General features: G+C 51.7%; 1 protein-coding gene across 1 annotated transcript; it reads left to right on the top strand.

Moving 5' to 3' along the window:
* The first annotated feature begins 5,030 nt into the window (after nt 1–5,030).
* On the top strand, nt 5,031–14,959 carry LOC149853423 (proline rich transmembrane protein 1B-like). The gene is made up of 2 exons (XM_090027107.1): nt 5,031–5,206; nt 13,800–14,959. The coding sequence occupies exons 1-2, from the start codon at nt 5,066–5,068 to the stop codon at nt 13,983–13,985; spliced, it is 327 nt and encodes a 108-aa protein (XP_089883233.1). The 5' UTR covers nt 5,031–5,065; the 3' UTR covers nt 13,986–14,959.
* Nucleotides 14,960–15,220: the final 261 nt, after the last annotated feature.

The following is a 15,220-nucleotide window of genomic DNA, read 5'->3' as shown; positions in this document are numbered from 1 at the left end:
CCTGGGAGCACTCTATCAAGCACCTTTAGCCATGAGTTACAGAGAACAGGACCTGAAACCAGTTGGAAACAGTGCTCCAAAATTGCCCAGGCTTCCTGGCAGCTCAGTTCTGGGAAGGGACTAAGCCTGACAAGTGAGAACACGGCTTCTGTGGGTGGTATCCCGTCCCCATCTGGAAGTGCTGAAGCCAACGGGAGCTGTGTAGTTGCGAAAGTCTTGGAGGTTTCTAACTCATTTGGCTGTTGCTCCATGTCAGAGAGGGAGACAGACAGGCGGGCCCAGACCCCCAAGACTTGGGCTAGAGCAGAAAAATTCCTAGGGTGGTCATGCAGTATCTCCGGAGGGGCACTGCGCTAATAACAGGCCTGGTGTAAAGCAGGAGTCCCCAGGGCAGGATTCTGCTCTCACAGGAACTCAGGATCAAGCCCCAAAGCCAGTGGATCTGCAAGGAGTGTGACCAAGAGATTTGTTAGGGAAGGATTAACAGAGTCAATGACGAGCCCAGGGACATTGGGTGGTTGTCGCTGGGGGCTGAACAGTCTGCGTGTTGGACGTGATGAGGATGATCACATGCCAGCGTATGGTGGGAGCTATCTAAGTGTGGAGAAGGGATTGCTTTAGCAGCCCCCAAATAATCACAAGTAACTAAGTCAAAATATTAAGTGCACAGTCAGCTCTTTATTATGTAGCTCCACTATGCTGGGTGGGGAGCAGCATTACCAGGAACTAATTGGTATGTTTAGGATATTGTCTATGTACATGCCGAAAGACAGTCTGACCCAAGAAGCTTATGTGCTAGGGAACCAAATGGCTTACACTGGACAGGTGACTGTACCTAATGTGCCTCTTGTAGTGGTTTCTCAGCATTTCCTGTAGTGTGATTCTCCTCCTGTAGCCCCTTTCCACAAGGGTCATGGCCTCCACATCTGCATGGAGCATCATTCCAGACTGGCTCTCATCATGGACTGTGGCTTTTCTTATTCCACTGTAAATGTCTGACCAGGGAGTCCATCATGCTTGGTTATCCTACCTAGTTGGCATGAGCTTCCCTTGTGTAGAGAGCCATCTGCTGCCTCTAGGGCAGGGGTAAAAGTCGCCGTTGCACAATTGGCATAACAGAGTCCTAGACTAGAAAGAGCTGTTCCAAGTGGCTGTCCTCCTGCGCTGCGTACCAGCTGGACCACAGCCGCTTGCTGGTACAATAATGACATCTACTGGAAAAACTCTTGTACTTCAGGTTTTACATTCGATGAGGAGAGGCTGGGCAAGTGTAGCAACACCCCCGCCTTGCATGGCGCAGGTCTGGCCCAGCTACTCTGTGCATCACACGCCAAACTCTGTCCAGTTTGAATCTGACTGTCTAACCAATTGAAGGGGGCCCAGGCTGAACCCCTCAGACTTCAGGGTGTTTGGGCTCAAGAGCTAAACCTCCGGGTGAGGGTCTATTCCTATCACGGGCACCCTGGTGTTCTGGAGACCGTGGTGTCCTGCGAGGGCTTTTGAGCTTGGGCTCAGCTCTGAACACCCATGGGAAGCGGGAGCGGTGCTTGTACAAGAGAGAACAGCAGCAGAGCAAGCTTCCTCACCCGGCGTATCCCACCAGGGCTCCTACCTACAGGTGAAGGGGCATTGCCTCCCTGCCAGAGGCGAAGACTACTCCCCTTGGCTGATTTCATCCTTGGTGTCTCAGCCAAGTGCAGGGACCAGTCCACTATGATGCTCCAGTCTCAGAATTGCTTTTCCTTTCCTGTAAGATTCACACCAAACCCAGGCTCCATCTCTCAAGAGGCTCACACAGTCCCCTGCTAGCAGGACTCTGATGGTGCCAGTTACTTCGGTGGGTTGTGACCATATGAAACTATGAAAAAATAGCTTGCTGAATAGGATTGACTTGAATGGGCCCAGGAGGGTTATGGGGAAGACGGGCCAGGGCACTGGGTGTGGTCAGGATGGTGAGACCACGGCACGCTTCCCTGCTTAGAAAGGAGCAGAGCTCAGCTGACCTGTGAGCTCCTTTAGCAATGGTTGTGTCACACACTCAGATGCCACCTGTACTTGTGGATCCCTATAAAATCTCTACCCCGGGGGAGACCACTAACACACAGTGAATGCAAAGACAGTCCTGAACCAATACAACCATAGGAAAAGTTGTAGAAAAGCTAGTGTTGCCAGCATGGTGGTAGTTTATCACTGGATCTTTTCTTGGGGGTTCCCAGACAAATGGTCTTTATTAATGCTTTTGTGTCTGTTTCCTTTAGTGACACTAGTGATGACTTCAGGTTGTCTTAGCAATGTCCAGGAGTTCTTTGAGGATGACTTGCTTCCTGGCACTGGCAGCCCACCTCAAAGCTGCATTCAACTGGGGCTGTAAATCAGGGGTGAGGATAATATGGCCTGTGGGCCGGGTCCCGACCAGGTGATTTTATGTGGCCCATGGTGAGTCCACCTAGGCCAGGTGTGGAGGGCAGCTTAGGCCATGGCTTGTACATCTGGCCCTGCCATACCCGCTGTGGAAGTGCTGCCTGGCTCGAACGGCTCTCGGGAATGCTGGAAGCAGTAGTCTGTGGGGCCACGTGGCATGGCAGCAGAGCAGGGGAGGCAGGGTGGCTGGACATGGCTTCCTGGCAACCCCCATGACAGCAGCTCCCTGCCCTCATGCTTCGGGCTGCTGCTGCCCGCATCTCTGCCACTGGTGCCAGCCCCAGCCCCGCTGCCTGCACACCCCAGGCGTCTGCCCTGCACTCACCGCCAGAGGCACTGGACGGAGCAGGCAGGCAGGTTCATGGAGACTGGCCTGGGACCCCTGTGGGCAGGGCATGCTCAGCCAGGCAAACGGGCTGGGGCTGCGGATGGGTGGGGAGCAGATTCTGGGCCCAGCCCCATGCTGTCACTGCCCTACGATCCCAGCCCCACCTGCCTGCCTGCAGCCCCATCCCATCCTTTTTTCTTTTTCTTTAAAGACATTTTTCCTGTTCCAAGCCAAATCAGTCAAATCAAGTCCAAATCCTGGAGTCAGTCCAGAACCATAAGTGGCCCTACAACCGGCAAACATCCTCCATCCCCACCAGGGGCATCAGATATTTCCAATGTCTTTTGGCAGGCATCCTACTTGCAGGCCCAAGCCCCCAAGTTTTGCCCGCTCTCAGCCATATGGCTGCAGGAGCAAGCTAGGGAGGAGACTCCCATTTCTATAAAAATGGGCAGGCAGCCCCATCGCATCCACCCAGCCCGGCGTGCCCTCCCCACAGGCATCCCAGGCTAGTCTCCATGGAAGCCCTGCCCACCCAACCCATCCGGCGCACCCAGCTGTGAGTGATGGATGGGCCCAGGGCCATATAGGATCAATTGGCATCTCCTCAGCCCCTCAACCCTGCACCAGGTGGTGTAAACAGCCATGACGGAGCCCAAGGCCAGATCAGCACCTCTCCCCCTCCCCACAAGCTCTCAACAGCTCATCAAAGCTCCCTAAGTGGCCCTCCAGCCCAAATAATTGCCCACCCCTGCTCTAAACATAGCAGCTAGCCATTCCCGTGGCCACGAGGTGGTGCCTGCTGGTAGCCCAGGCTCAGGGAGGCTCTGCCAGGTGGTGACGGCTTCCCTGAGGATCGCAGGCTTGCAAGGGGCCTGAAAAAGCCCTTCTGCCCTGGGCTCAGCTCGCTGGGGCCTCTGAGATGATGCCCTTCACCTCTGACCATGCGTGGGTGCCCGCCAGCGTGGGACAGGGCCGGCTGGCCCAGCAGCAGGCTTTGGGCCCTTGGGCCGAGAGGGGGGCTAAAAACAGTGAGGTGGGCTCTGCTAGCACAAGTCCCCCAGGGGAGCTGGGGGGTCCCCAGGGGTCTGTGGGGGGAGTTGGGAGGGTCCCAGGGGGGTCTGTGTGTGTGTGTGGGGGGGTGTTTGGGGGGATCCCAGGTGGTCTATGGGTGTCTGCGTGTGGGGAGGTTTAAGGGGGGTCCCAAAGGGTCTGTGGAGAGGGGTTTGGGGGCTCCCAGGGGGTCTATTGGGGGAGTTGGGGGGATCCCAGGGGGTCTGTGTATGTGTGGGGGGGGGTGTTTGAGGCACTCCCAGGTGGTTTATGGGGGTCTATGTGCAGGGAGGTTTAAGGGGGGCTCCCAAAGGGTCTGTGGGGAGGGGTTTGGGGGGCTCCCAGGGGGTCTATTGGGGGAGTTGGGGGGATCCCAGGGGGTCTGTGCGTGTGTGGGGGGGTGTTTGAGGCACTCCCAGGTGGTCTATGGGTGTCTGTGTGTGGGGAGGTTTAAGGGGGGCTCCCAAAGGGTCTGTGGGGAGGGGTTTGGGGGGCTCCCAGGGGGTCTATTGGGGGAGTTGGGGGGATCCCAGGGGGTCTGTGCGTGTGGGGGGGTGTTTGAGGCACTCCCAGGTGGATTATGGGGGTCTATGTGCAGGGAGGTTTAAGGGGGGCTCCCAAAGGGTCTGTGGGGAGGGGTTTGGGGGCTCCCAGGGGGTCTATTGGGGGAGTTGGGGGGATCCCAGGGGGTCTGTGTGTGTGGGGGGGGGGTGTTTGAGGCACTCCCAGGTGGTTTATGGGGGTCTATGTGCAGGGAGGTTTAAGGGGGGCTCCCAAAGGGTCTGTGGGGAGGGGTTTGGGGGGCTCCCAGGGGGTCTATTGGGGGAGTTGGGGGGATCCCAGGGGGTCTGTGCGTGTGGGGGGGTGTTTGAGGCACTCCCAGGTGGATTATGGGGGTCTATGTGCAGGGAGGTTTAAGGGGGGCTCCCAAAGGGTCTGTGGGGAGGGGTTTGGGGGCTCCCAGGGGGTCTATTGGGGGAGTTGGGGGGATCCCAGGGGGTCTGTGCGTGTGTGTGGGGGGGGTGTTTGAGGCACTCCCAGGTGGTTTATGGGGGTCTATGTGCAGGGAGGTTTAAGGGGGGGTCGCAAGGGGTCTGTGGGGAGGGGTTTGGGGGGGCTATTGGGGGCCCCCGGTTGCATGCGGGATCTCCCAGCGCGGGGAGGTGTCCCGGGCCCCGGTTCCCCCCCGCGCGGGGCGGCGCCGCCACTCGGCCTAGCCCCGGCCCCGGCCCCGCCCCCGCCCCCGCCCTTCGCGCGCCGACCATGGAGCCGGAGAGCCGCGTCCCCTACGCGCCGCTGGAGCGGGAGCGGGAGCGCGTGCGCAGCTACAAGTGGTGGTCGGTCTGCAACATCCTGTGCTGCTGCCTCCCGCTCGGCCTGGTCGCCGTGTACTACTCGGGGCAGGTAGGCCCGGCGTGGGGCGGTGGAGCCTGCCTCGGGCAGCTCCGGGGGTCCCGCGAGCCCACCTGGGGGGGGGGGGGCATCCGCCCCGCCGGCTTTTCTGTGGGACAAAGGGAACTAGGAGCTGGAGTAAAAAGCTGAGGGGCCGCAGTTTGAGGCCGGTGCCAAAAAAGAAAGAGGACCTTACGGGAATGAGGTAAATTCAAATATAATCTCATTGGAATGAGTTAAAAAACTTCTGTCAAATACAACTTTACTGAAACGAGTTAAAAATGGGGTTTCATTAACCGGGAACGGCCACGAAATGGGTGCTTGTGTTGCCCACGCACGGTGCCCGAGGGAGGCAAGAGTTGGGTTCGCTGCCCGGTGTGCGTCGCGCCAATAAGCACACTGGGGGGAGAAGCAGACAGAGTTTATTTGAGCTCAAGTAAAGGCGCAGGGAGACTGTATGGTCTCAAATCCCGCGCCCCTAGCCCTGCAGCAGTGTATATTTATACCCTGGTCATCTTCTGCAGTGGTTTCTCACTAGCTGGCCCCCCGCTCCCCCTTTCCCTCCTCCCTGCTCCCTCTGAGCGGTGCCCTTGCAGTCCACAGATAACAGTTGCAGCTTGCTACTCATCCTGTTTTCCAGTGTTACAGGAGATTACAAAAGTCAAAGAAAGGGTTACAAATGTTGGGGAAGCGGGGGGCCCTGGCTTGCCTGGGCCTAGAGCAGAGGGGCTTCATCGACACTCATGGTCTTCCATCCCTCCGAGTTCCCTAGGGTTATGCCCAGTGACACCGACACTTGGGTCCCAGGAGCAGGCAGCAGAAGCAGCGCCGGCTGGGCGAGCCCACCAGCCAGGCGGTTAGAAAGGAGCGAGGGTGGCTAACGCCCCAGACTGAAGAGTTCAGAGGGAATTGGGTAGATCTTAATGAGCCACCGCGTCAATGGCCTCCCTCACCGCTGCCCGAATAGAAATGCTGCTGCCGCTTCCAGGCAGCGGGTTTTAAACTTTGGGTGGACCCAGGCGGGTGCATCCCCACCCCCAGATCTGGCCCTGCACACAAACGGCAGGGGCAAGTGCCCGGCTCCAGCTGAAACTCAGTGCAAGTACCTAACTCCCTTGAGCTCCTCTGAAAGCATGACCGGAGATCAGAGCACCACTACCAGAAAGTCTTGCTGGTCTCAGGGCAGTAATCTGACCTGCATGCAGTTCACTCTGGATGAAACTCTGCTCTTCACAAGAAGCGTTTGCATGCTTTTGTCCTCTTCTGGTAACAGGGAAGGTGGGTGATACATAATATACATTCTGGTGAGATAAACACCATGAACCAGCTCTGTATTTGCATAGTTCCTAGAGCTGCGTAACCCTAGTAGGCCAGGGGACAGCCCCATGGTGTTAGTAAGATATTCTAATAATGCTGAGCCCTGGAGGAGAATGGAGACTGCAATGCTGGACGGCCGCGTGCTTGCAGAGGTGGGCAGACTGGTGCGTGAGACTGCGCGCTGCTCTCACTTTGCATTTCCTGGGCCGCCAGATGTGGGGGACCCTGCAGGTGGGCACAGGAAAGGTTACTGGCTTTGACCCCTAAGCATCTGAGTACTGTACACAGCAGGTCTGCTGGGCAGGGAGCTTGGGTTCAAGGCAGCCTGAGCAGTCTTTGCTTCACACCAAAACTTGCACTTTCTTTCTTGGAGACCTGCTTTCTGCTCCTGTGCTCGCTGCCTTGGACTTCTCTCTGTAGCCGTAGTGCCCCCACAGACCTGGTCTGCCAAACAAAGTGTAAGCGGTGCCTCCTGAGCACCAGTTACCCAGAGCCAGGTAAAGAAAGGGTTTGGCTCTCCCCTTTTGCCATTGTGGACCTGCCTTCTCTAAGTGTCTGTCCCCATCTCTGGGCCACGTGTGGAGGTGTCTGGGGGGTCAGGAGTTGGGGTGCTCTGTGGCAACACCCCACTTTCCACAGTGAAGAGAGGCAATGGACATCTGATACCTGGCTTCCCTTGACTCGCATCCAAGCACTCACGTGCCATAGGACTCTTGCACAAGACCAACCCAGTTCCCCCACTCCAGAGAAGGTGCGCTGAGCTCTCCAGCCCTCCTTTCCCGTGGCAAGCCCCAAGAGCGCAGCCATCACCCCCTGCTTCCATATGCCGTGTTCTGGCAGAAAAGCAGTCCCTGGGTTTGCTCACATCAGCTTGCTCCTGCCCTGACACGAACATTGGGCTCTGCCCTGAACAAGCAGTATTGTTTCCCAGGTGCACTGTCAAAGGGCGCAGGCTCTGGGATCCCTCCTGGGGTCTCAGCAGGGTCTGGCTTGATGGCACTTAGCTTTTCCCTTGGACCTGGCCCCAGGGCTTCATGTGATATGCCAGCACTTGGAGCTTCAGCAAGGTCTAGGCCTTGCCTGTCTCCCCGTTAACACCTGACATTGGGCACCTGGCTTTCCACCCATCGGGGAATAGATGTGGATGGACACAAGTGTAGGTGGGGGGGGGGATTTAGCTGGACATACACTGCTCTAGAGTGACTCCCTCCAGCACCTGGGTAAGTCAGTGCCTCCATGTATCTGAGTTTCAGACTGCCCCTCTGGCTGGCAAGCATTAATTAGCCTGTGAGCTCCATATCATTTTCCTGACAGTTAAGACCCTGGATCTCTGGGATCTGTCCCTTCAAAGAGATCATGGGCTGGCCCCTAACTCTCTTACTGGGTACACTTGAGTACCCACATGCTTCCTTGCACCAGTGACCTGCTCCTGCTCAGCAGGCTGTTTCTCCCCGTACCGGGCTCCAGTTCTCATGCAGAACTTTTTTCTACTCCAGCTGCGTCTTCTGCCACTCGGGTCCTGCAGCTGCTAAAAGAGACAGCACTGCAGCATTGCTAAGAATGCCGGCAGCCTCACGGACAAGCTCCTGTTGTTTTAAGTGCTGTGCTATTTGGCCTTGCTCAGGGCAGGCCAAATTAGTGCAAAGGGGAATCATCGTGCCCTAGAGCCAGTACATGCGCAGGGTAAGAGGGCTGTTGCTGCCAAACCTATTCTTTCATCATAAACCAGCACGCATGTGTGAGCGGTGGGGAGCAAGTATGGGTTCTTTCCTGCATCGATTTTTTTCCCAAATGCCAGCAGCCTCTGACTTCATCCTGCATGCAAATATGTTAAGGCAGGGCCTCACCGTGACTGCTTGCTGAAGGTTGACTGTAAAACCAGGAAACAGGACAGGGAAGTGGAAGGGAAGCTGCTCAGTGCAGCTCTATTCAGGTGGTGGGGGAAACCCTCTAACTGAGCACATGGGCGAGTTAAACCCTAGCCCTGATACCAGCATAACCTAGTGGACAGGGGCAAGAGTTTGGGACTCTGGGGCATCGCCTCCCCAGCCGTGTGTATTGCTGTCATATGAAGTGTGGCTCCCCTGCCAACACACAGGGGGTGCAGGTTCTGCCTTAATGACTGTCAGTGCCTGGAGCAGAATTAGGGAGCAGGAAAGTCACCGCTGTTCCTGAGACTGGCAGAAATGCTGAACCCCCAGAGCAGGAGGCAGAAGTAGGGGTCTTGGCACTTACCCCCAAGACTCACTCTAATACTATGCACTGTGAGATTGGGTCTGGAGATGGGATGTTATGGTCTCTTCAAGCTCTTGCCCCATGGTCAGGTTAAAAATCAGTAATGGCAGATTAATAATAAGGAGAAGTTGATAACTAGCGTTTGTAAATGTGCCATGCAGTACTGTTGCAGGCTGATCCTTTTTGTGGTACTCTAATTTAAGTCCAGCTCTGAAAGGGTCATTTGTATTCAGTACAAAGATCAAGAACATCAAGCAGCGCAGCGTAGAGTAAAACAGTCAAGAAGACACTTGTTCCAAAATCTCTCTTTTCCTCCCAGTATTTTGTGCCAGGGGCCGGCATCTCCAGCAGGAGCTGATGTTGGAAAGTGCTGGCAGGTGCCAGTGGCACCTTTTAGTCTCCAAGTCAGATAATCACTGATAAACAGCCTTGGCTATCATGGAGCGTTGTAGCTTCTTCATAGACATAGACATAGACATCAGGGCTGGAAGGGACCTCAGGAGATCATCGAGTCCAGCCCCCTGCCCAAAGGGCAGAAGTCAGCTGGGGTCATAGGATCCCAGCAAGATAAGCATCCAATTTACTCTTGAAGGTGTTCAATGTAGGCGCTTGAACCACCTCTGCTGGCAGACTGTTCCAGACCTTGGGGGGCTCGGACAGTAAAGAAATTCTTCCTTATGTCCAGCTTGAAACGGTCTTGCAGGAGTTTATGACTGTTCGACCTCGTCATCCCTTGGGGCGCTCTGGTGAACAAACGTTCCCCCAGATCTCTTCAAGCAGCACAGGTTATTAAGGTTGCTGCCCTGTTTGTACAAATTCCCCTTATCAGCGCATTGTTTGCTTGGATTCTGTGCTGAATGAAACCACATAACCTCTACCCCTACCAAGCATTGTATTTAAGCTATCTGCATAATGAGGTGTTTGAATACTTCCCCATATGTTTGTGTGATTATAATGTGAAATTGTCTTTATAGGCGTGCCGGTTGTAGTTGTGTTGCTCTAAGGACATAGGCAGACACAGGTCTTTGGGTAAATCCGATATCTTTATCAGCCTGACAAAGGGCATTTGTGCCTGAAAGCTGGCTAAGAAGAATTTTTCCAACTGTTTGAATCCAGCTATTTGTCAGCCTGCCAAAGGGTGTTTGTGCCTGAAAGCTCGCTAAGACGAACCTTGTCTGTCAAATTATCTTTATAGCACTGAACTGCTGCTTTTCATTTACTGGGCACATCTACACATGCATTAATATGCCATAATTACAGCGCATTAAGTTTAGTACCTATAATAACAGGTGCTAACTTAATGCACCATAATCGGAGCTACCGTGCAGCAGTGCCAGCAGGGATGTATTTGGTAGCCATGTGGGTCCGAGACAAAAAAATGCAAAAATCTAAAACTCTTGGTTCATAGATGGTACCTTGTATTAGACCAACTGAGAAATTGCAAAAAAATATATCTTTTTCTGCAAGCTTTTGGACTCGCATGCCCTTTCTCAGGCTCAGGGAAAGTTAAAGGTGGTAAAAAGTCCCCATAGTTAGGAAATAATCTTTATTTTTGCAGAGAGGTGAAGCTGGAAATCTGTTCCTCTGGGTCCATGAGTGTGTCTTTGTGGAGTTGCTCTTTGTTGTACAAATCAAGCAGGATTCCTTCCCTGTGGGTGTTGGATGGCAGACAGGGAGGTGTAGAAATCTTTCTTGTTGTTTAGCAGTGAAGTTTATGATTCAAAATTGGCTAAAATTTGGCACCTTCCATGTTTCAGGGATGTATTTGGCAGCCATGTTGGTCTGAGACAAAAAAAAGTGCAAAAATCTGGAACTCTTGGTTCAGAGATGATCCCTTTTATTAAACCAACTGAGAAACTGCAAAAAATTATCCTTTCCTGCACACACTTTTTAATGGTGCATGGGTTTTGCCTGCTGTGCTAATGCGCATTAGAGTTAGTCTACTGTGCTTGTAGCATCTCATGCTCACAGTGTACAGTAAAGGATGCTGTAGCACTGGTTTTGGTCCTGATTCAGAGGAGGGTTTAACCTCCACTGTTCCTGCAGCTTCTGAAACGAGACCTGGAGCTCTGGTCCTTGTGATTTGATTTTGGTTACAGTCTATGCCCCTAATCAGGAGGAAATCTGTAACTATTAGGGTTAGGGTAACTATTGTTAGAGGGAGGGAAGAAACCAAAGAAGTTCACCACACTGACATTTAACTTTAGAAAGGGAAATTACAGGGGAAAAAAAAAGGAGGACATTGGTTAGAAGGTAAAAGGAGCAGTTAAGAATGTAAAAGGCCTGCAAAGTAGCTTGGGAGCTGTTATAAAACATCGTATTAGAGGCTCAGAAAAAGCCTCTTGATTTGCCTTTTGATTTGTGTATATGTCAAATCAAAAAGGAGTCCAAGCAGTCCAATAAAAACCCAGGGTGGTTTAACAGCAGAGTTCAAGGGGCTATCCAAAGCAAAAAGGCGTCATTCAGCGCAAGTAGAAGGTGTGCCCAAATGGGCAAGGTGCACACATGTAAAAATACAATAAGGCAAGCCAAAAAGAACTTGAGGAGGATCCTGTAGGGGAAATCCTGTGTCATGAGTCACCTGGGGTTCTTTGACAGTGTTTAACACCATGTGGACAAGGGGGATCCAGTTAATATACGTTGGGTTTTCAAGAAGCTTTTGACAAGGTCCCTGACCAGTGACTCTTAGAAAGGTGAGGGATGGAGGGAAGGGCCTTTTGTGGATCAAAAACTGATTAAAAATAGGAAACAAAAGGTAGGGCGTAAATGGTCATTTTTCAGGATGAAGGAAGGTCAGAAGTGGGCTCCCTCAGGGATGTGTGCTGGGCCTGGGTTTGTCTTCAGTAACCTGGAAAACAGTACACTGTGAAATCCCGAAGGCTGCAGGTGATAGTAGATGATTCTGGGTATTCAAATCCTGAGCCGATGGGGAGGAGCTGCAGAAAGGTCTCACAAACCTGAGTAAGGGTAAAAACGAAGGGGCAAATGAAGTTCGGTGGTGACAAGTACAAAATGATGCACATGGGGGAAAAATGCATACACAGTGCTGGGCCCTCAATTAGCCTTTATGATTCAGGAAAGAGACCTTGGAGTCATCGTAGATTTGTTCTCTAAAAGCATCCTTTCAGCATGCAGTGTTAACCATGGCAGCGAATGATGTGGTGGATGCTTTTAAGAACAGAATTGAAAACAAAACAAAAAACATCATTATAGCACTATAAACCCACGGCGCGCTCTCATTTGTGTGCAGTGTTTTCAGCCTCTGTGTTGACTGCTTGCTCAGTTTGACCTTCTGCTTCTTGCCCTGTGCTGGAAGACACTGATGGCATCCAAGGTTGTATCTTCATTTTCAGCCCCAGTGAGAGCAGCAAAGGCCCATGTTATCCGGGAGGCTTTTCTAGAGCTGGGCTAAAGCTGGAAATACCCTAAAGCTGGAAAGCCCCTTTTGCAGAAGTGAAGCCAGCCTGTGGGCAAAACAGATAGAGAGCTGGTGTTTTGTATGTTACAAAAAAGCATGAAGAAGCTTGAAGAAGCTACAAAGCTTCTTGTGTGGGATGCCATTAATGCAGGTAGCTAAGTATGCCTTAAAAAGGCAAAGATTTTATGTTGGAGCAAAGTGACAGTTCCCTGAGGACCAGCCCCTCTGTGCTAGTAAAGATTTAATTGTCTGTCTTCACTTGGATGTATTGAAGCAGCCAGACAGGCTCTGCTGACGCTGCTCCACAGAGATTGCTTAACAGAATCAAGGCAGATCTGGTGCCTCTTCTTGGAACCACATGATCTTTAATGTGGTTGTAAAGGTGAGACAAAAGATGATGCACTTAAATGCATTGTTTCCATTTGACAAGGGGCTGGTGTCAACGCATAAAAATGTAGACGGGTCCCAGCTGCCCCAGGAGAACCTATCCTCTGCTAACTTCATTTTGAAGGGGCATGTGCCCATTTCAAAGCCAAGTCTTTCTTAGACTACAAATGAAAAGCAAAATCCTGCCTCTGAACCCTAATTCAACTCACAGTGGCAGCAGCTAGCCTGAGGCTCAAGACACAGAACTCATGGGTTCCTTTTCTACTGCTGCCACGGATTTGGGAACCATCAGCAGTTGGTCTCCCTTCATTTTAAAATGAGAATGTGATGCACACTATCTGTGAGTGTTTGGAAAGTGCTTGGAGAGCCTTAGTTAAAAGATGTTAAGAGAGTGTAAAGTCATTATATTGAGCCCTTCTCTGTATTTGAGTTCCTTGCTTAAATCCTTGAATTTAGAAAAAGAGACTCTAGTAAAGAGTCCTAAGAGATCTCCACAGTTGCTGACACTTTTGTCTTGTCACCTGCTTTTAAATACCACTCACTAATATGCAAGTGAATTTTTCCAGAACTGGGAGTATTTCAGCCCGAATAGAGGCAACACTCTCCCACTACTGTGGGTTTAGAGCCTTAATTGTTACTCTCCTAAATATTCCCTGCAGCATCCAAGGTATTAGGGTGACAAAAAAAGAGATACTACAGAGACTTGCAATGCAAGAAAATACTGGATCCAGGATTCTCTTAAGGCCCAGACCTTGCGGGCAAACACAAGTCACAGCTGGAATTTATTGCACTGACTGATTGATCCAAACTGAGGATACAATTTACACTCACTCAATGGAACAGAACTTGGTGTTGCTGCTTTTAACACTCTTGTAAAATAAATCCGCTCTCTCCCCCTTCCCCAGCCCCAGTTGTACATTGCTTTTGGCAGCAGTTCCCAACCTTGCGGTTGCAATGATAAAAAATGGAATCGCAAAGATGCTCCACCGTCTCGACCGATTATGATGAATACACTTCCTGTTTATAAGCAAGCAACTCCCACACATGGCAATTATTTGTCCACGCATGGGAGTTGGAACTCCTCCGCAAAGCACTTGGGCTGTTATGGGAAGCTGATGTCATTTTGGGGTTGCAACAAATTTCCAGGGTTTAAATGGGGTCGTGTTGAGGAGAAGGTTGGGAAGCCCCTGGCTTTTGGGTTCCTCCCGCAAAGTGCCAATACTGATCAGCCCGTGCTTTTGTCTGCAGGTGGAGGAGTGTCTAGCACGGAGAGACATTGCCGGAGCAAAGACAGCCTCCAAGACTGCCAAAACCATCAATATCGCTGCCTTGCTGATCGGGCTGGTGTGCATCGGCTTGATGATATTCTACTTGGTGCGCAACGCTCAGCTGATCAAGTCCCTGGAAACCCAAACCCACAAGCCCCTCTACTAGCATCACAGCGCAGGAGTTTTGGGAAAACAAAACCACCATCAGAGCCTGTCTTTATATTCTACTCTGTGTCAGTGCTTGCGTGCTCTCTCTTTCCCCTTCCCCCAATATAGCTTATCGGTAGCCAGTAAGTCCCTTTCCACCTGGTGCCACAATAATGTATTAGTCTTATGAGTCTAAGCTGCCAAGTCTTGCATAAGAAACTTCTTTCTCCTTGGCCAGTAACACTGCCAGCTTGATTTAAATACTTAAGTGCTGAGGGGGAAAAGTCAGTTCCTTTCAATAGGATAGGAAGGACCACCATTGCAGAACATGACTTCCACTGTTCTGCAATAAAGGAGGTGACCCAGCAAGTGGTCCCACCCTAAGCAGCATGCAAACTTATTCTCATCTAATGGGGAACATGATTGATTAGCTAAGCATTGGGCTCTTCCATTCTTCTCCTCCTCATTTTATTAGGGCAGCAATCTTGTTTTGAGCCATTCAGCCAAGCTTACCTCAGTACTAGTACCTCCCTGTTACCCAAGAAAAATTAATGGATCATTCAGAGGTGGGCCTAGCTGTCAAAACTCCTCTGATTCCTAGACAAAATGGGATCTGTAGAAGCATAGTTAGCTTTAGCACTTCTGCCTGAAATATGTGCTGACAAGTCCCCAATGTTGCAGATAATAACTAGCTGACAGTAGGGGTGAAACAGGGCAGTGACAACCAGTTTTATAGGTCCCCTGATTTATAGGTCTTTCATACAAACACAAGAAAAACCAGAGAAGATGATCAAGTAGCAAAGCAAGTGTGGAGCCCAGCCCATCTTCCCATTTACCTTCTACAAGGCTGTGTAAGAGTATCAGACATGCTGGAAGAAGAAACTGGACTGGAAGAATGGAGTCCTGCCTTGTGCATGGAGTGCTGATGTCCTTGCTGGTTAAAACGTACTGCTGTGGGAGAGCCAATCTTCAAATAAAGAGCTTGCTGATAGAGCTGTGATTCTGTTGTTTTATGGGTGATCAAGCAGCTTTGCTTTAAAGAAAAGGCAGTCGGTGCTGGTGAAATACAATATTCTGCTTTTGCAAAGATCAGACTCAAATATCCGCCCCCCTCCCCGCCACCACCTCAGCCCGACCTGGCTGGCAAAGGGAAAACTTCTCCATGGTACGTGCAGTTGACTAGCTTGGCAAATGGCATTTGTTTCCATGTGTCACTGAAAAGATGCAAGTGAAGCACTGCTGATGGTTGTCAGC

The sequence above is a fragment of the Crocodylus siamensis genome, chromosome 14 (assembly GCF_052110815.1).
Source record: "Crocodylus siamensis isolate JL-2025a chromosome 14, ASM5211081v1, whole genome shotgun sequence".
NCBI lineage: Eukaryota > Metazoa > Chordata > Crocodylia > Crocodylidae > Crocodylus > Crocodylus siamensis.
This window is presented reverse-complemented; position numbering and strand designations above follow the sequence as displayed.